Here is a 21,709-nt window from a genome sequence, read left to right as displayed (position 1 = left end):
ACACAACCAAAATGTTAGGAATTTATGTACTTTAAATCTCAGAAAACTATGTGTTCCTCTGTTTTCTCTAAAGATTTTTCTCTAAAGTAAGAAAAAAGAACATCAAAGTAAATACAGAGTTTCATCCTTTCAGACCTACCTTGCTCTCTGGAGATGCCGGGCTTGTACCAGAACCTTGAACTGTCCTGAACAAACTTCACACTGACCCTGTTTGCGTTCTCAGCCTCCACAGATGCCTCCCCATCATTTTGGCCCGCAGGGGGAGCAATTTCCCCCACGGTGGGAGAGAATGTGACATGGTGCTGATGCTGGGCAGCGTTGTTGGTGGAGGGAGACACATGACCCACAGCTGGCCTCAGAGTTCCCACGCCATCGTTGGGTGAACCTGACTGGGTGGGTGGGTGACGCTTCTCTGGCAGGGGCGGTTGGGGGTGAGGAAGGGGGATGGAGATGGTGGAATAGTTGGAGTAGGAGGATGGGTGGAGTTGAGGAGTGTAAGCGGAGTAGCAGGGCCTCTTGTTGGTGTCCTGAGCGGGAGCTTGTCCGGCAGCACTGTGCTCCATGCCTGGGTAGTGGTGGTGTGGGGGGCCTTGCTGCTGGATGTGGTTCGGATGGTGGGGGTCAGACCCACCCAACATCAACCTCCTACCCAAAGTGGCAAAACCAGGGACTGGAGCATCAGAGACTGGGGAGCCCTCCATACTGCTGGACATGTGCTGGGGGGATGATGGTGCTGCTGGGCTTGGAGATGCAGGGGCAGATGTGGCGTTGGGGGTAGGGGTGGTGGGTTTTGGGGCTTCTGGGTGAGGTTCCCTGGTTGGAGAAGATGGGATGACCTGTGCTGGGGTCGGTCTTGTCATTCCAGAGGCTTGGGTTTGGGTCTGGCTCTGAGGCTGGGAAACTTCCTGTGCCACAGTGGAAGGCAGGGAAGCAGCCTCTGAAGGATGGGGGGTCTGCACAATGAGGGGGCCAGGTTGGGGGAGTCTTTCTGGGGATGAAGGAGCCTGGCGGAGTCCCTGGTTTGTTGTGGCTGGTGTTGCAGAGTTTAAAGAAGAGGTGTTCTGTGTTGTTGAAGCTGAGGGTGTATCTGAGCTACAGTGCTGCTGGTGGGGAGTGGTGGGGGACGGGTCTGTTGGTGCAGTGCAGTGGTTGTGGGGTTGTGGGTGTATCGGTATGGCTGGTGTGTCTTTGGCGGCCTGAGGCATGGACGATGGCTCTGTGCTGCTTTTTTGGCTTTCAGAGGATTCATGGACGATAATATCAGTACGATAGTGTCCGTCCTGGGGCTGGGAGGCCTCGTAGTCACTGCTGAGGATGTCTGTGGTCCGGATCTCATACTCTCTCCCTCCTGGACTTGGGCTTAAATAGACAGACAACAACTATTACTTTCACAGACCTGTTTGTGATTTGAATGTTTCCAAAATTCTTTCTGAATATGTAGTCATCAATACCCCATTTTCACCTAGTTGTAACATGTGATCTGCATCTGTTATCTGGATATGTCAGCTCCTTCTCCTTCCAGGTCCAATCACAACGCAGGCCAAATCAAGAATAATTTGTGGGGCTTTTCCACTGCAACTTTTGGCCATTCCGAGTCAAACTGAGTCGTGCTGACTTGCTTTTCCATTACCAGTTTAACAGCTCAGGTTGAGCCAAGCCACGCCTGGGATGGACCACCCCTGAGTAGGACCAAAGCGCACCCATTATCCGAGCAGGCTGTGGTGATGTCTTGTGACAGTGGCCAACCGATGACAAGCTTTTAAATAACTGATAAATAGGGGGGACTTTTATTCTAAAAGATTTTATAGGAAACGAAATGCATTCACTACAGGATTAGCTGGTATTTTTCAATAATACTGTGAGAAAGAAGATAATTTACAACCAATAAAAACACACCTTCAAGCGGTTGCCATGTTGTAATGCACATGCAAATCCCCACCACACTGGGCTGACATGTCAATTCAAACGGAGTCAAACCAAGCCAGCACATGTGTATGGAAAAGCCCCAAAGTTTGTTTATTAATATCAGTTATTAATGCCAAGGCCTGTTGATCAGATGCCATGATCCAGATAATGTATCCAGGTACAGATCACATGTCACCAGGTGTAAATTGGGCCCAAGTCACCACAAAGGCCTAGTTATTGGTATTTCCCCCGGCTCAGATGTTGTCAGCATTGAGCAGCCAACCTTGGCAGTTATGGAACCCGCTAACTGACAGAACCTTCCCTCTTGGTAGAAGAGTAAATATAATACCTTTCCTGTGTGCGTAGGGGGCTGCTGGTGTGGACAGGAGTGGACGGTCCAGACATGTCAGACGGCGTGGAGCACGCAGCGTGGCCATCTCTGTGGACCCTTTTGAAGGAACCGTGAGTGATGTGATCCCTCCAGCCCACACTTTCACCAGAGCTTCTAAGGCCGTCTGGAAAGGAAGGGAACAATGGATTACATTTACAAAAGTATCAGCTGGGGTCACAGTATGTCCTGTTGATGTTTATTTAAAATTCAAGAAAAGAGGGGTGACATTATGAGTAATGTGTCAGGCATCTGTCGAGTTAAGCACAAATTATTTAGTGTGTGCTGTTGCTGATTATAGATAATTCATACAGTCCCAGTTCCTTTTGTGGAAGGACAACATAATACTGAGTGTCTCTGTTTTAATGTGACTCACCAGTGTGTGAGTCAGAGCCGTATGACTGCTGTGAGTCTGGATGGTGATGGTGGTGATTATGGTTATGCTCTGCTGGGCCGTTGCTATGGCTACAGGGTCCTGTCATGGAGGAAGCTGGAGGCAGCGGGGACGTAGACTCGGACTGGTAGCCTGAGGCGTAGCCCCTGCTTTCAGATGGCGAGGGCTGGTAGGGCGAGCAGGGGAATACTTGCCGGGGTGTTTGGTATCCGCTGCTGCTGCTACTGTACTTCAGGTCAAGGTGGGAGTGAGCGTGGGACCTCGACGCTTCTGGATAAGCTGGGTGACCTGATGGCAACGGGTCAAACGTGAAAGCTGGAAGATCGTGACCTTGTGGGCCGTAGGAGGCTACGGTGGCCCTCCTGTGCCAATATTCAGCCTCTCTGTCCCTCTCCCACTGCAGCTCTGCCTCCCTGTCTCTCTCCCAGTGGAGAGACAACTCTCTGCCTCGTCTCAGCCCAGGATCCCTCTCCCAGTGGAGGTCTGACCCTCTGGGTAACTCTGCCTCTCTGGCTCTCCTCAGCCCCACCTCCCTCTGCTGAAGCTCCGTGTCTCTGTCCCAGTGGAAGCTGTCACCTCGGTCCAGCCTCATGCTGTGATAGGCCGCAGAGTCTTCCCTCCTGATGCTGCAGTCTCTGCAAGGGCAGCCAGGTGGTGGCAGACCATCCATTAGCATGATATCATGGTAGGTAGGGCTGGTGGAGGGTTTGGGGTGGTGTGGGTGGGGATGGTGGTGGCTGTGAGGTGGAGGAGGGTGGTGGTAGGGGCCGTAGTCCTCTTCTCGACAGCAGAGGCGACCCGGGGCAGACAGAGGGTGGTGATGCGGGTGGTTGTGGGAGTGAGGGGTGAGGTCTGGTGATGGATATGGACACATATGTCGAGATGAGGGGGTATCCGAGCAGGAGCGGTGCAGGTAGTGCGACGGGCCACTCTGGCGGTCCCACACCAGGTCTGGAGGTGGAAGGGACTGGTGAGGGTGGGGGCTGTAGTGCTGGCACAGATCCATGTGTGAGGGAGGAGCAGCTGGGTTGGGGCTGGCAGAAGGGGTCGCCCCGTGGTGCCCATTGGTGCCTGGAGCCCGATCGAGGCAGTAACCATTGGGCATGAGGAGGGTGCGGTCACAGCCAGGCTCAGCACACCGCTGGGACCTGTAACCATCCCGGCAGGAACAGGACCGATTGAGCCTCAGTGTCCCGGAGGGAAGAGAATCTCCATCATCCAAGATGGCCGTTTCTCGTTCTCCATCTCGGTTCCCCTCTATGCCTCCGAGAAGACGTTCAAGCTCCTCTCTCTCCTGTCTGGTCGGGGGCGGCGGGCGAACAGGCTCCTCCTGGTGCTCAGGATGGACAGATGATTGGTTCAAATGGCTGGAATGGGCTGAGAGGGCGGAGTCAGAACCTTGAGCGATGTGATGATCTTCTGAGAGGCCTGCCGCTGGGTTGCTGCCATTGGTCGAGCTGAGAGAACCAGAGCTGGGACCTCTACGCTTCTTTATCTGAGCGTAGAGACTACCATCCAGAGGACCTCTGGTGTGGGCAATATCTGAAAAAGGAAAGACAGACTCAACATCAGCTCTCAAACAGGCTCATAATTGACTCCTTACATAGCTAACAAGTACGGTTTGAAATTAATTCAGCAGCTGATATGTTTGGTTGTACTTTCATTCATACTTGAGATTAAGACTGTTTTTGGATTGACACAGTCTAGGATGAGTATGATATCTATGGTTAGTAGAGCTGGACGTTTAAGCAAAAAAGCCAACTTCTTCTAATTATCCTTCATTAGTAATAACTTAATATAGAACTGATCCAGAATATGAAGAGAACAATTACCCTCCAGGCTGTCCTGGTATCGCTGGTTAAAGTTCTCATAGGAATCCCAGCGAACCACTGGGTCAGCAGTGTTGTAGTCGACCGTGACAGCTGGGTCATTCTTCTGGTACTCACGACCTGAGGAAAAACACATTTAATTGACATTAAATTATCTTCCTTATCATTTCCTTCCATACGCATTGATAAATATGAACTTAACATCTGAAGCAGAACAAATATCAAATGCACAATATGTTATTTCTGCTGCTAGGGATCTCTCTATCAAAACATAATAAAAGACATTTGCCGTGTGTTGTGTGGGAATGGCCAGGTGCAGCAGGGGGACAGAGCTGTTGCTCAGAGTCGTCCACCTCTGTGGGAGAGAGTCATGTGCAGAGCCAGACATTTTGGAGGAATAAACACCTGGTCTCACATCAGATTCTGCCCTGAACCAGAGTCGTTTACAGACAGGAGGAGAGCTCAGAGATTACTTTTAACTTTTGGATTTATCTTTAACCTGACTGCAGCAGCGATCTGCAGAGATGACCTCCACTGTTTGGAGGTGTTTCTGTGCTGTAATGTTGACTGCTGACGGGAGCTGAAGGGGAACTTCATGAACATAACTTTACATAGAGAAGATGGGTAAAAGAAGAGAGAGGATAGAGTCAAGTGAGATGTTGATCGGAATTCAAACACACAGACACACACATCCTCGGTATGTGCTGTTGCTCAATGGCTAATGGCTGTGGGGGCGAATAAACATGATTGATCCTGCTGTCAAACTCACCTAGTAACATGAGGTGAGAATTCACTTTGTTGGTGATAAACACCATTAAACAACCACCACTGCCATGACTCTGGTACAAATGTTCATGAATGAGGCATCTTATAAGTGTTTAAAGCATTTGGGATCACGTCAGTATACAATTTAAGAAATTATATAAAAAGGGTTCAGTTGTTTTTGGACATCTTCATGCAAACATCTTACATATACAACAGAAGAATTTGAGGTAGAGTGAACCAACCTTTGATCCTCTCAGGGCCAGAGGAGAAGACAAACTCCACTGTGGCATCAGATGGAAAACGCTCATCTGGGTAGAAGAAAAGGATCAAATATAATATACATATTATACATATAAAAAATCTCAAAGCAACAGTAACATAAAAATATGCTCATTTAAGTTTTAAGTTCTCTCCACGTCTTAAAATGTAAATTTAATCTCGTCAAGAGACTTCAGGCTTCAGTGATGTGGGGACTCCCCCAGAAATGAATCAAACTGTGTTTCTGCTCCGATATATATCAAATATACTAATACCTTTCACAGATGTGTTCTGAGTTGCATGAACCAACAATGTGTCTATGTACATTTGTAGTGCTCCACTTAGTGTAATGAATTGACGACCACATACACAGACATGTTTCTCAGCGACACGTATTCTGTCATTTCAGAGAAAGTTAAACCAAATAGGAAATGAGGTAATGAGCATATTCATTACAGACTTAAGCAATAGACCAGTGCTCACTAGGCCTCCATTACTCTCCCCGAGGGATAGTTAGAGAAACTCACTCTCTGTATACAGTGCAACTCATTCTCGATGGACCCGCCTCCAGAGAGCTGTTATTACATCCAGGATGGGGATTAAGCTACAACTATTAAGGGATTTATTGTATACAACCACACTATTATGAGGCCATTCTGGGTAGTAAACCACTGTGAATACATTCATACAAAGCTAGCTGCCAAAAAGCTGCTATTATGTCAAATTGTTGTATGTGGTGATCGTCCCGCAACAATTAACAAATTGTTTCTAATGATATTTTAAGAGTATCCGAGTAAGCAAAGCCAGGCAAAATCTGCTCTGGCCTCGAGGGAGTGATATCATGTGTTCTTGGATAAAAAGTGGGACTATGTTACTTTTGAAAGCATCGATCTCTTCAATACCCTTTTGTGTTTGTTGCTTGAAGTGAAACTCTCGCCAAAATGCAACCTAGGTTTTTTTTGTGAATGTGTTTGAGTCAAACCTTCATGTAAAAGCATAATTACGATGAAAAAGCCACTTTTAAGATTCACCGTAGTTTCGTTTCCGGGTCAGACTCATTTTCAATGGTGTGCATGGGCAACTTTAAGGTAGCATCAAAATCGCTATTTTTAAAACAGTAAGAAGACTCGACACAACATGAAACTTTGCCCGTAGCATCACCAGGGTCTCTACACATGAACAGAAATGGAGCAATAAGAGCATTAAATTGTCTTTGGTCCACTCAGTGAATATAAGCCCAATATTCATTCTTCTTTTAGTTCAGAGAGACATATCTTCCTTTTAGCTGCTAAATGCTACTGTATGTTCACCAAGCAGTTGCTAACTTTGTCTGTCTGCTGTTTGGTGCTGCTGGGAAGGTTGTGCAGGTTTTTAAAGTTTTTACTCTGAAAGAAGCTTCCTAATGCATCCGAAAACAAAACAAACAAACAAAACAAGTTGTTCAGTGAATTGAGGGAAGCTGCAGGTGATATTTCTCAGTGAATTCATCACTATGTGCGACCTCTTTTAAATTACAAGTAGACATGTGATCAATTGTGAAAATAAAAAGTTTGATTATAGCTGCTTAAGAGGGGATTCAGATCAAATGTAAACCCATTTGTCCACCCTAAAGTTTGTGGACTACCATTTTGAAGCCTCAAGTTTGGTATTGTGGCCGTCACCATCTTTGTTGCCGCGCCCTAAAGCATACACTTATTGTCTTTTACTCTGAATGGGACCTTAAATTACAAAATAAACATCATGCTGTACTGTGGAAGACCTAACCCTGTTCATATATTATAAAGACGATGACACAAGTGCAGCTATAGAATGTCCCATGCTACACAGAAACCTGCTCAACTCCAGCACTTCCCACAAGAGGAAATGTTTATCAAATACTGTGGGACCAATGCGGAAAAGGTACAGCTAACTCTCATGCATTATGGCAAAATGTCCACTATCATATTCTCTATCCATAGTTCCTTTTTGCCACCTACACAAACTTACCAATACAAGCTTCATCCAGCTCCCCTTTGCCGAACCAAAGCTGGGATCCGTGGATGGTGCAGGTGTGGAACTGCAACCTGAACACAGTGTCTCTGTCGGCAGTCTGGGCTCGCCTGTGGTAGCATTTGACCTGCAGAGGGCAGCAGAGAAGGAAGATGAGAGACAGATGTGAATGCGTGTGGGATAATGTGCAGTTTGAGTAGCAAATTCAAGGCTTTGTATTTCAAAATAAGTGACACTGACACTTTCCAAATGAATGGCTGCACATAATGGACAAATTATGATTCCTTGTTAACAAAGTGAGGAAACGTTTTTCCAAACCAGAATTTATGTTTCAGAGCTGAGACATGGAAACTTAACCAAAGTTTTTCAGTATGCTGTTTGTACTATTCATCTTTGGGTATTTCTTGTGTTTTATTTATGTCTGTTGAAGATAAGTTTAGTCATGATTACGACCCCACCCATATCAGGGGTCCTCTGTCATTTCCTTCCCATGTGAGCTCACCATGATGTCACCCTTTAGCAGCAGTGCCGGTTCGATGGTCACACACAGGCGCCTGCCTCCAGTGCCTTGAAGGTCACTGCAGACAACACAATGTACAAGCAGATTCAGTATGTGACCAAACATGGACAAAGTGACGCTGTCAAAGATTGATTTGATGGTTGGTATGTTCTCACAGCCTTTTCTCACTTGACAGTGGCTGTATTAACATGTATTTACTTCAAGAGGCCTTGAGCTAAACAATAAAAACATAAGATATGAGTTAAAAAGCTGGACTGAAGATGAAAGATACCCTTTGTGTGATTTTTTTTTTTTTTACATTTCTGATTACTCTGTGTCGGAGTTGAAATCTTAGATCATGACAGAAAACACCCAAGAGCCAACAAACACACTCTTGGCCTTATCTGTTCTATGAGACAGCCATATGATAGCAAGAGACTCACTATATGCCTGAAGTGTAGACCAACTGCATGGACTGGTAGATCTTCAAGAAGGGGTAGTAACCTAGGAGGACGAGAGAGAAATTTAGACATAGGGAGCATTATCAACGTGTAGACAGAGGAATGTGCTGACTGCCACCCCCGCCTCCTGGACTTGATCATCAGATTAAAGATAAACAGACTAGTTTGTGTGGGTGGAGGGTAAATGGGACCGTCTATGAGAGCTGCAGTCAGCAGGCAACATTGCTGTGATTCAGGGAAAAGCCTGTCAGAGCACCATGCCAAGACAAACATCACATCATATGTACTGTACATTTTATCTGCCTACAGAGACACTGTCAGATCAGACCGGGTAACAGAGACTGAGGGTACGTCTCCATTCAGACCATTGTGTTCATGTCTCCCTGCGTCATGTCTGGGTCTATTCCACTGAAAATGTGAGAGATGCAGGAAAAGATGGATCATGTGGGAAAATGAATCAAGCACGCACATTTTTAGTGAAAATGAAACATCCTTCCAACATAACAAAGTTGGTCTGGCCTAGGAGATGGCCACACAGCCTCTTACACTTAACCCACATACAGCAATGAATTATGTCCCAGACATAGGCCTGGGCTTTGGGCCAGAATAGGGACAGCTCACACAGCTGGCTGATGTCAGGCCTATGTCATGGGCACCCGTGTTCTGGCAACCAGATCAGGACCGCCTCTGGACTGTAATTTATTGCTGTACGTGAGCTGAGTGTCTGCCCAGTGTCTGGTTGCGTGGCCCGTCACTGGGCCAGACCAACTTTGCCATGTGGGCCCTTTGAAACAACTTGAAATGCCTTGGAGTTTGTATTTGCAGATAATGTGATGTAATGTCAAAATAATGAGTGGCCACAGTTAGTTACTTCTACTACACATAAGAGAACACAATATTAAATTATTAATCCTTGCTTGTTTGCCATTAAAAACGGTGTTATTGAAAACGTCAGCCACTAAATTTGGCATTCCGTCTCCGCCTACCATTACATTCACACCACAACACCGCCGATGTTCGAATCATCTGCCCCCTCAAATGATTGCCATGTTTTGCAATAGCTAAGGTTGCACACAAGGACGTTATATTAGCTAGCTAGCTAACGTTAATGTTGCTAATGCTAGCTACTGTTAATGTTGCTAATGCTAGCTAGTTAACATTAGGGCAGTATAGTTGCTAGACATATTCACTGAAGCTCAGCCATTTCATGTTTTTTTCCCTGACAAACTGGCAACTACCGAGACTCGTGATGCTGACAAAACACAGATACCAACAGCGTTATATTACTGGCTCACAAACCTTGTAAGAAGCTGGAACCAACTGTCAGAATTCTTACAAAGAAATAAACAAATCAAAACAATCATTTTGGATCTGACAAAAATGTTAAAATTATTGATTCAGAATCAAAATAATGTTTTAAAATAAAAAAGTTACTTTTATTCTGCACCTTTCTACGAGCTCTGTGGATGTATTATATTTCTTAATTGATTTGTCTACATAAAAATGTTATCATTATACCTTAAAATCCATCCACACATGCACTAAAAACGTAATTCTTATACTGTTTATGTTGTATTTATGCTGCGCACATGTTTCTCCAATCCATTGCCATTTCCACTGTCAGCAATACGTTTTCTTTCAGTATATTCTGTATATAAAGTCGAAATTATGTATCTTTATCTCAGATTAAGTAGGTAATATACCTATACAGGCAGATATATGTATCTTTTGTCCTATAGTAATTTGGCTATAAAGACTAAACAATCATACCTCCTTCGCCCTGGAAGTTGGGGAGTGACGGGATGAGAACCTGGTGGAGGAAGAGAGGGCTGCTGTTCATCTTGATTGCCCCGGACAGAAGACCCCCAAAGTAATAGATATACCTGAAAGACAGAAACAGAGAGGGAGTAAGAGAGATTCTTATGATATAAAAGCAGTGAGATAAAGATGGGGAATATGAATAACAGATGGAGGGAAGGATCAGGAACAAATATCTTTAAAAGCGAGTATAAAAAATGCTAACAGCCTCAGAGCAGACAATGCTGTTGTCAGGCAGCCAGCAACAGTGTTTTTTTCAAAAGGAGAGAGTTAGGCAAGGAAAATACAGCTTGCTGAGTCTAAATATTTCACTTTTGCCAAAATCTGGTTGTCAGTTGAGGAAATATTTCTTGCGTCTGTCACAGTTGAACTTGAATCAGGAACATTCTTGAATCTGTTGTCATTTCCTTGACACTAGACACTTTTCTGCCTTTAATGTCAATGTGAGATTACCAACACCTATTTAGTGAGTCTGAAATTCCCATAAGTACATTTTATGTTCATGAGCTACTAAAGGAAAAGTTTTATAATTTGGGAAATAAGCTAAGTTGTTTTCTTGCTGAGAAAGATGAGGTAAGACATGGAATACAATGACACAAACATGTGCTGTGGATTTTAATCTTAAAAAAGGAGTAGTTTAAAATTTTGGGAAATATCCTTATTTGCTTCTTTGCCAAGAGTTTGAGAGAGTTTGATGAGAAGATTGAAACCACTCTCATAGATGTACGCTAAACATGAAGCTACAGGAATGAGGCAGTTAGCTTAGCATAGCATAATGACTGTAAGCAAGGGCATGATGGCTGGTTCTGTCAAACAAACAAAATCCACCATATAGCCCCTCTGAATCATACAGGTTATACTTTTGGACAGAGCCAGGCTTGATGTTTCCTCCCACTCATAGATTAGAAGATTAACAGCAGTCTCATGTCTGTATATACTAAAATCAGCAGACAATTAGCTTAATTTATGCTAATATATGTTAACTTAGCCTAAAGATTGGAAGCGCAGGGAAACAGCTAGTTTGGATTAGTCAAAATTACCCAGAAAGCACCTCTACATTTTAATCAATTAGCGTTAACAAGTTGTATCTCAGTTGTTTAATCCAGGGAGTTATTTTTAGGCCCAACCAGTGACTTTCTAAAATGTTGTTGTCATATTTAGCTAACAGACATGACCCAGTGAGCAACAACTGGGATTTCAACATTGATTTCTAGTCAAAGACTGGGTGATATTCGGTCAAATGGCCTAGGACTTCTTTTTAATCTTCATTTCAACAATGAAAAATCTGGTTAGAAAATGAAGTATGTGGGGAAATATGGTCTAAATGTCTAAAACATGTATTCAACGTATTGATATAGTCGGTGAAAAAACTTTCACTTTTGAAGCAGTTTTGAACGTCTTTTCACAGGTGATTATAGCTGTTTTTTAAACATCTTTTCAAAAATGCTCACTGGGAAGAGTGGTATTCATCTTTCTTTTCAACTCTCGGAAAGAAGCTGCAAAGAATATATCCTAAAACATTATTCCATTACCATTATCTTTCAGGATGTACATATTGTTGTGTAACCAGTCTACCTCAACTAATCCGTTTTTGCAGTCAGTGAAAATATGATGGGAAAGCTGGCTCACTCTAACTCTGACCATTTCATGTTTTTATTATTATTTTATCATTACTTACTTTACACTTAGGGGCTATCACATTACATTTGTTTTGACTGTATACCTGCTGTTTTCACAGAAGACATGTTGACCTGTCACAGTGGTAAAAGTGCCGTGTGACCAATAATATTAATCAATGACTCTGATGTATTCAAGTGACCCAGTTAGCCATAGACGATGTCATAACCCTGAAACTGAAGCAGCTAAATGTAGTTCCACCATGATTAACTTTTTTACACTTGTGCTTTTCTTCTGTGACGTGTTCAAATGTCTGCTGTGAAAAAGGCCAAATCCTGAAGTTAACGATAAATCAAATCCAGTTGGGATGTATGAGGAGCTTGGAGCTAAAACCTGCTTTCTCTTTCTTTTCCCTTAAGTAGGATGCTAAGGGGAGGATGCATTCACTAACCCCTGCTATGATGTGGGATACCCTCAACCACCGCCCCCACCCTTCACCCCCCCCCCAATTTCCCCTCATTTCATCCTGTGGCCTCTACCTGTTTTGGGACGGCTGGAGGGAAGAGGACACCTTATCTTCGCAGAACTTCCTCATGGCGAGAGTACTGAGAGCCTGGTCCGCCCTGCACATTAATGAGAGCGCACACACACACACACACACACACACACACACACACACACACACACACACACACACACACACACACACACACACACACACACACACACACACACACACACACACACAGGCAGAAACACACACATGCTTTGAGCCAACAATTTCCATCATGGGACTTGCACCAGACTCTCTAGATGCCAGAAAGTACATGGAGAGGATACAGCTGGCATTGGCCACAGGATAAACCAGTTTCCACTGTTCCTGCTCAAAATCCGCTGGGCTTAATTTATCTAAACGACTTATCAACAAAGTCTGAATGGAAATCAGTGAGCTGCATATACATCAGCCACTAGATATACTGTTGCAGTAAGCTTTAAACACATTTGACATACTTAAAGAGTTGCATATGAGTCCAAAATTTTTCTTCACTCAGTTTAATAATCTTCAATGTGTTCCATGTGTGGATATTCTGATGAACAAGAAACTGTCAAACTGTGGCTTTGGATGTCTCCAGCACACACACTCACCCTGCGGAGATCTTGCTGTAGTGCATGTAGGCTGCAATGATCACACCAGTTTTACCTTTGTTGCCCTGTAGGAGGGAGAGGGAACAAAAAGGGCAAAGTCATCATGTGCTAATTTCATCCTCAGGCACTGTGGTTTCTTACTAAAGACAGCTGATTTTCACAGCTTGTAACATCTGAGAGTTGTGACTGCAGGGCTGATTTTTGATTTGAGAGACAGACAGACAGACTGGAGAGAAGGCAGAGACGAGGCAGGGACACAGAAAGATGTGGACAAGCAGTTTGAGCTCAAATTAAAAAGCTCCCTGTGGTGTTTTTTTCACACAGGGTGCTCCGAACTTCCTGACGCATTCCGAAGACATTCCAGCCTCAAATTCCTAATGTGACCCCTCCAGATGCCAATAAGAAGGCTGCACCGCTGCACTGAGCACAAATTAAAGCTTGTTTAGCTCTCTGTGAAAGATTCGTCATTGACAACAACTTGTTTTTTTCCCGTCCCTGGCGTGATGTGCAGCTGGGAACGAATCGTCTGTAGCTGGAATGTTCTGGGAAGCCAGCAGACCACAGAAGTAGTCTGGTTTTAGTATTTAAATTCTCCTGACCAAAAACCAATAAATAAAACGCCCAGACATGCCATGGGAGCTCGGTAGCCCTCAGTGTTAGCTGGTCACCGTTTGGTAACGGTGGAAAAGTTCAAATAGCCACGGCTCTGCTGACAGGGTGACATGAATGAATCAGTAAATGATGTGGAACGATGTAGAAATCGACAGGGTTTGATCGAGGTTGTACGGTTAATTTTCAGACGAGGGTGGAAATGGCTTATTGAATTATATGGTGCACTCTGCAATTTTGGTTTTAGTCAAGTGATGTTTTAACTGCAATATCTAACTTAATTTATTGTGTTTCACATCAGAAATAGTGGCTGGAGAGATACAATTTGTACTAGAGAGTCAGAGAAACTGTAATTGACTTACATGTTCAGATGTATCCATGAGAGCAGCTACAGAAAGTACCACTGACACAAACAAACACTCAGTTGGTTTATTGTGTATCCCAGCACCATTTACAGCTATCTGACTGTGGCAGAATGCAACTAAGTACATTTACTTAAAGGGATAGTTCATCCCAAAATCAAAAATAATATTTTTCCTCTTACCTGTAGTGATTTCATCCATCTAGATTGTTTCGATATGAGTTGCTGAGTTTTGGAGATACCGGCCGTAGAGATGTCAGCCTTCTCCAGATGGCAGTCTGCTTGTGGTGCTCAAAGCACCAAGAAAATGCATTTGAAAAACTCAAAAGCAATGTTTCTTTCCAGAAATCATGACCAGGTTTCTCAAAACAATCCAGAGACATTGTTGTGAGCAGTTTCGTGTAGGAACTATTTTCTTTATGTATCAACACGCAGAAGAAAGCCTGCATCTACTCATGAATGAGAGGCTGGCTAACTAAGCTAACTAACTCAGGCCAGGAGGAGGCCATTAATATTACATCCTGCGCTGCCATGAGCAGGAGCCTCTCGTCCATTAGTAGATGCACATTTCCTTCTGCGAGATGATACCTAAAGAAAATAGTTCCTTCATGAAACAGCTTACAACAAGCTGTGCGGATTATCTTGAGTAACCGGGTCATGATATTTGCAAAGAGACAATGCTGTTGAGTTTATGAAATGTAATTTTGTTGGTGCTTTGACCGCTACAAGCCAAGTGCCATCTAGTTCTATTATACTGGAAAGAAGGCAGAAATCTCTACATCTGATATCTCAAAAACTCAGCGACTTACACCAAAACAACCTAGACAGATAAGTAGCACCCCAGATAAGAGGAATAATAATAATTTTTAATCCTGGGGTGAACTGTCGCTCTAAAAATAACTAGGTACACTTGAACTTTTCTTGAGTATTTCTATTTTATGCAACTTTATACTTCTACCTCACTATATTTCAGATGGAACTATTTAACTTTTCACCCCATTACTTACATCTGGCCATTATTCAGTTACGGGTCATTTTGTGGATAAAGGTTTTACATACAAAACTCAATTTATTGTTATGCATTATTATAGATCAAACTTCCAAACAATATAGGTACTTAAACTTTTGTACTAAAAGTTTTTAAAAAATGTACTTTAAATTTAGCTTTAAATTGAATTTAAAGTCATTAATTTTGAATGCAGAAGCTTTACTTGTGACAAAGGATTTTTAAAGTGTTACTTTTACTTCAGCAGAGGATTTGAATACTTCTTGCACAGCTGCCATCTGGACAGCATATGTGGTAGTCAACAGGCCACATGGTCAGTGTTAACTGGTTATTGCATAACATGTTTGTTTTTCATAAACTAAGTTGTGACTCATATTGTTAAAATGCTGAAAATATTCTCTTTAAATGTGTACTATAATTCTGCTGTGATCCTTTTTTCCCTCTATGTAAACAATTTTACGTAACCTTTGCTTTAAGCACGTACATGATATTTAATACCAATGTAGTTGTCATTTTTAAAACCATGAATTTTAAATCATCATTAGTAAACCTGGACAATTAGCACCAATTTACAATTCACTAATGTTGCTAACTTGCTACAAAACAAAACTCATTACTACATTTTGCTACATCTGCCTGTTTCAGAGCCTGGGAAACAGTGGGACACCCGTCCTAAAATCCCCGGTGGCCCCCTGAACTCTGACCTTGCAGTGCAGGACCACCACGTGCTGGGGGTCAGAGGTCAGCCACGTCTCCATGGCCTTACATATGGCACAGATCTTATCCAGCGGCGGGGCGTGGAGGTCTGGCCAGCCAAAGTCATGAACCTGTTGGTCAAGATGGAGAGAAAGATCATGTGGTTTAATAAGATTTAAAGGTTGTGAACTGAATTCCCAACACAGAGTTATTATAATATACAAAAGTTCTACCTTTGGATTTAGTCGGGTGATATCGTGCCGCCTCTCAGAGAGGTTCAGGAGCTGAAACAGAGAAGAAGTTTTATCGTGTCAGTTATTTTGTCATGGGTGTAGCTGGAAAAATAAAACAAAGAGACTGCTAATTTGTGGGATGCTAAGTGTGTATTTTGTGGTTTCCTGTGGCTTTTTGCCAAAACACATTGTTTCTGTTGTCTATTGTGCAACAAGCAACTTAAGCTAAACTGAATACTCAAAGGACGGAGGTCAAAGCACTCTGGAACCACAGACAAATTACAGACATTCATTTGTGTTCCCTCACCAGAAACTTGTCCTGGTGTTTGGACTTGAGCATGGCAGCCACCTCCTTAAGGTTGATACGATATCTCTGCTCCTCCAGCTTCGGAGGGAAGAAAACAGAGATGATCCTCTCAGTGATGTAAGTCAGGTCGAAGTCGTAGTGGCGCTCCATCACTCTCTCCATCACACGGTCCACACTGAAGCTCCTGGAGGAACAGAGAGGTGGGTTAGGTGGACATGGGTCAGAATGTGAGCATTACTACAGGTTGTATGTGGCAGCTCAACATGAATGTGCTCCCTCACACACAGTCTGGTGAAACTCCAGAGAGAAAGAGAAAATGGAGAAGGAAAGGAAAGACTGTATGTGACATGAAGATCAGATCATAAGTCATCTTGCTCCATCACTTCATTGATGTTAAACCTTCAGGAAAGAATGAAGGAGAAGTGGCCGTTAGTTTGAGGAATGGGTGAAAGGACAGAAACAAAGAGGACAGTGATTAGAGTGAAGTATGGAGCAGTGCAGATGAGAACAACAGGCACTTCAGCAACATGTATTAGAAGAAATGAATGAGATGACCTTTACCTTGGCAGGGTGTTTCTCTGTTTGGTATAGGTCAGAGACTTGGTGGACCCCTGTGGAAAAAAAAACAAACAAAACAAAGATACATTTAAAACTCATAGCTTATACATAATTAAAGGGTAACTCCACCAACTTAAAACACAGGAGTACATTTGGGATTACTAAGCCTTTTGTGGCTCCAGAGGAAGCTGCAGGTGATCTGATAAATTATCACCAGTAATGACACTGGCTAAGTTACATTGTGGTTAATGTAGGCTCCAGGTTTTCAAAAGCAGCCCACTGGTCTAGCATTGCACACCAGAACACTGTTAGACTCATTACAGAAAGTCTAAAAATAAATGATCAAAATTGATACAGCAGAACCAGAGACGTTGCTTTTTTTATTCCACTGAATCTTGTTTTTTTTCAAAATCTGGCTCCTACATTACCCACAATGCAACTTAGCCAGTGAGTGACATCACTGCAGACAAATTCTAAAATTACATATAGCTTCCTCTGGATCCATAAAACAATTTATACTACTTTTTTGCACATGCAGTACTCCTCAAGACCTGTAAACACATATTCCATGAAACAAATACATGGTCAGGTGCTTAGTTGGTTTCATTTTATTTCCACATGACAAACCGATATGATTAGCCACACAGTATTCATTTTTTACAGTTACAATCAGATGAAAAACAAGGACAGAGCGGAGAGGAGTAGTACTATTGATCAACCAATTATATGTAATCATCTAAAAGAATTCAGGTAGAAAGTACATAAAGTTTTGTCTGACACAATTTCAGGGGAAGGAAAAGGACATTTCTCTAAATCATTTAGAAAAGAATATAATATTAAATAATTATTTTTAATATATCTATGATGTGGTCCCACTCTTCTCAGACTTATCAAGGAGAATTGATGTTTTGATACAAAGTGATAACCATCTTTGAAAATTATGAGAAGTGTTTAGATATTATTAATACAAGAGTCCAGAATTAACTTGTTTATATCTGTTGATACTTGTTGCTCCTAAAAACAGCTTAAAGGTGTTGAGCACCTTTGTGTGGAGCAACAAACAGTGGTGAATTGTGGGATACACTTGACTCTGAAGTGGTACTGGCAGAAGTGTGCATCAAGTCTGGGTTAAGTGTACTCCGGATGGCCATTCTTCAGACGTGGGACACACTTGTCTACTACCTGATGGTGCGGGAACACACACTTCAGGGCTCACAACCCCAAGTGCATGGCCCAATTCCAATGTCCCCCCTAAGGCCTCGAACCCTTAAAGACTTAGTTGATGTCACCTGGTTAGTGTTTGAAGTGAGAGGCTCCACTTTATCTTGAAGGTTTGGGACTTTTTATTTTGAGTTTTAAAATAAATACTAGCAACAAAAAACAGGAGTACACATCAAGCACACGAATAGAAACACGAAAAGTGAGAGGTTTCTGGGGGAAAAAGTTCCTGTTTCAAAAGCTTCTAACTGTCTTCACTGTTGAATAAACTGAGTGATTTAAGTAGAGAATCAGTTTTTGGAGAAAATGCCAGATGTTAATTGTGATTTAGGACATTTAGTAAATCAAAAATGTTGCATATATAATAATGAAATTAATCAGATATACAAGAGTTCCATTGTCTCAATTATCATTGCTTTTGTTTATTTTTTCAGAGCCACTCCAGACCTGACCTATCCCCGTGCACCACCAGGGGTTCCCAAACTCTATCTTTAGTACCCCCTTTGGAAGTGGAAGAAAGCTTGACCTTTTCTTTCATGCCACCATGATGCCAGATTTTCCGACTGGTCTTGGGACTTTCATGAAATTTTGGTTCCCAAGATCCCGATGCTAGGGTTTAGCACTGTATTGATATTATATCATTATCGTGATATGAGACCATATATCATCTGAGATTTTGGATATCGTTATATGGTGATATGACCGAAGTCTTGTCTTTTTTTCCCTAGTTTTAAAGGCTGCATTAGTGAAGTGCAATTTTCTGAACTTACCAAACTGTTCTTCTTGTTCTAAATTTTGACGTTATCATTACATCCACATTACTGATGATTGTTTTTATCACAGATCACGATGCGTAAATATGTTGTGAAAGTACCAATAGTCATCCTTACAATACTGTCACAATATTAAGGTATTTAGTCAAAGATCTCATAATATTTTGATTTTGTCGCCTTTATGAAGTGCTCTTGAGAGGATTTCAAAATATTGAGATATATGTTAGTGTTGTGATATAGCCTAAAAATATCGGGACATATTGCCCAGCCCTACCTGAAGCTTTTCCTATTATAGCAAGTAATGAGTAATTAGTATATCTGGCATTGCTCTCACTTTGGTTTGTTTATTATGTGCTCAATCACATTCACTGAAGCCAAACAAAGGACCAGGAAAGGTGCAGAGAAAAAGTATGTGGGTGAGGAGGACAAGGAGAGAGGATGAGAGGTTGAAGTGTGCTCACCAGGTGCTGGGTGTGTCGAGAAGGAGCGGTCCCTCTACGCTGCTGGATGCAAGATAGAAGCAGTGACAGGATGAAGAGGACGAGAGGAGAGAAGGGTGTGAAGAGACGGATGGTAAAGGGAGGAGGTTGAGAGGAGGTGAGAAAGAGGAAGAAGGGGGAGAGAGTTGGGAGAAGAGGATGGGATACAGAGGAAGGAAAGGAGGGTTAATTAAACAAACAGACTCTCTAATAGATAAACATTACTACTTCCTGTAGCAACATCAACTTTTTCTCTCTTCTCTTCTGTACTGGAATCCTGCAGTGCTGCAGGAATGAACTGAGCACAAACTGGGTTGAGGTCTCGGCTTCCCAAAAGGAATTTAGCAGGAGGAAACCATACAGTGGTTTTTGGGAAGCCATGCCTTGTAACTATGGCTAGACAAAGAGGGAGAACTGGGCTTGTATACAGGGGACCTCTTGAGGAAAAGAAATGGGTGTGCGAAAGAGACTTACTAGATCATTGGAAGGAGGTGGGATACATGCCGAGGTCACCTGCAACACACAAAGACAGCCTCATGTAAATACAAGACTGGTTCTCACACACACACAAAAAAAGAAACCCATCCTTTTTGCTTCAGGACAGATGGAAGGAGTCAGGGAAATGGGAAATGATTAAATGCTTCCTCAGACAAAAAGATAAAGAATGACAAATCCACCAAACAAATTCTGTCTGATGGGGCCACGGATGAAAATACAGTGAATAAAGACAAGGCTCTTTGTTGAATTTCAAAAATGCAGCTGACTCATAGTAGCTAATGTGAGCTTGTCACTAGAGTGTTAGCTTAGGTCAATGAAAAGTTCTAGCACCAAATACCCCATGAAACCACAGGTTGCCATATTTACATTTTGATTTTAGTAAATATAAATCTGAAGCCAAGAGACAGTTAGCCTCAGTTAAATTGGCTAGGCTATGCTGTACTTTTTGCTAACGACAGATGCTATGCTGAACAGATAATTATGATACCAAAGTGTCTGAGGGGTATTGTGAAGAAATATTTTTGACTTGGCACTATAGATGGAAATAAAGTGGATAAAGGAAGGCTGTTTTTTGAATTTCAGAGATGCAGCTCCCTCAGAGTAAGCTAATGTTAGCTTACACCAATAAAAAACATCCAGCACTAAACTCCCGTAAAACCACAGTTTACTGTTTTTACAATTTGTTTTAAGGGCTAAAAAAAGATATTACATGTTTATTAGTTAGCATTGAAGGTGCTAGTAGGTATTTTTTGCCTTAAGACAGAGTTGGGTAAGCTGTTTTCCCATGCCTCGTCTTTGTGCTGAGCTAGCTAACTGTCTCTCAACTCTCTATCAAATGGACGGATATGAATGGCATCAATTTTCTCATTTCACGGTTGGCCAGAAAGCAATAAGGGTATTTCCCAAAGTGTGGGACTAACGTTTTTGAGATAAAATATCCACAAAAAACTGACACCAAGTAGTCAGTAGGCAAATAAGTAGGCTAGCATATTCACATGACTGTACCATTAGTCAACAATAACTTAACTGCATCTGTTGGCTTACCACAAGAGCACTAGCTTACACCAGTAAATAGTTTCAGAATCAGACTCCTCATTAAACTACAGCTCGCTGTTTTTACAGTTAGGGTTTTTTTTTTTAGGGTTTAACGAGAGAGATACACGTGTTTATTAGTGAGCTTACGAGGCGCTAGTAGGTGTATTTTTCACCTTTGGACAGAACTAGGCTAGCTGTTTTTCCCTGCCTCCAGTCTTTATGCTTAGCTAAGCTAACGGTCTCCTAGCTCCATATTTAACCGACAGACATAAAGGTGGTATCCATCCTCTCATTTCACAAATGGCAAGAAAGCAAAAAAGAGTATTTCCCAAAGTATTTGACTATCATTTTAAGATTTTTCAGCAAAAAAAACAAAAAAACAAAAAAAACAAACTGTCCCTCAAACAGCACTAGGGAACCAAACTTTGTGTGTATTGAAGGACCAATGTCAAAATTATTTATGAAGGAACTTTGGGCCATCAGTCAACAATAACTTTTCAACATTTCAACCTTGTATCTCATTTTTTAACTACTGTTGGGAATGCTGCCCATCTAAGATCAAGATAGCATTTCACCACTATCAGACAGCTCAGCAATGCAACTCATTGAGGCCAGACTGGGGGAGGCATACAGAGCCACATGATGATGAATCGAGAACAAACACTGTCTGTAAAACTACTTAGATGCTCTCAAGTGCAAAGTAAATACAAGTAGAGCTGATGTTTGAGAGCATGTTTACAAAATGTAAAGTATGTGCAAATGTGAAGCCAAATGCACAGCTACACAGCTGGAGGAGCACTGAGGCAGAAACACACACACACACTGAGAGACATGTCTAATTCCCATGTCTGTTGTGGGCCTACAGGT

The 21,709-nt window shown here is 42.5% G+C and overlaps 1 protein-coding gene across 4 annotated transcripts in view; it reads right to left on the bottom strand.

The window, feature by feature from the left end:
* tns2a (tensin 2a) overlaps positions 1-21,709 on the bottom strand; it is a 62,717-nt gene that overhangs the window by 5,483 nt on the left and 35,525 nt on the right. For 3 of the 4 annotated variants that reach the window (XM_073469511.1, XM_073469513.1, XM_073469514.1), the window contains exons 4-20: positions 19,784-19,822; positions 19,292-19,333; positions 16,843-16,892; positions 16,282-16,465; positions 15,975-16,025; positions 15,750-15,872; positions 13,070-13,134; positions 12,463-12,546; positions 10,259-10,371; positions 8,471-8,531; positions 8,031-8,106; positions 7,526-7,655; positions 5,524-5,589; positions 4,520-4,636; positions 2,670-4,229; positions 2,255-2,420; positions 140-1,359 (exon numbers count right to left, since the gene is read on the bottom strand). In XM_073469511.1, the coding sequence (XP_073325612.1) occupies positions 140-1,359; positions 2,255-2,420; positions 2,670-4,229; positions 4,520-4,636; positions 5,524-5,589; positions 7,526-7,655; positions 8,031-8,106; positions 8,471-8,531; positions 10,259-10,371; positions 12,463-12,546; positions 13,070-13,134; positions 15,750-15,872; positions 15,975-16,025; positions 16,282-16,465; positions 16,843-16,892; positions 19,292-19,333; positions 19,784-19,822 (4,147 nt within the window). The remainder of the gene's footprint in view (positions 1-139; positions 1,360-2,254; positions 2,421-2,669; positions 4,230-4,519; positions 4,637-5,523; positions 5,590-7,525; positions 7,656-8,030; positions 8,107-8,470; positions 8,532-10,258; positions 10,372-12,462; positions 12,547-13,069; positions 13,135-15,749; positions 15,873-15,974; positions 16,026-16,281; positions 16,466-16,842; positions 16,893-19,291; positions 19,334-19,783; positions 19,823-21,709) is intronic. The other variant, XM_073469512.1, reaches the window with a different exon arrangement.

This window comes from Pagrus major, chromosome 7 (assembly GCF_040436345.1).
Source record: "Pagrus major chromosome 7, Pma_NU_1.0".
Lineage (NCBI taxonomy): Eukaryota > Metazoa > Chordata > Actinopteri > Spariformes > Sparidae > Pagrus > Pagrus major.
The sequence above is the reverse complement of the archived record's forward strand: the minus strand, read 5'-3'. Positions and strand labels throughout refer to the sequence as shown.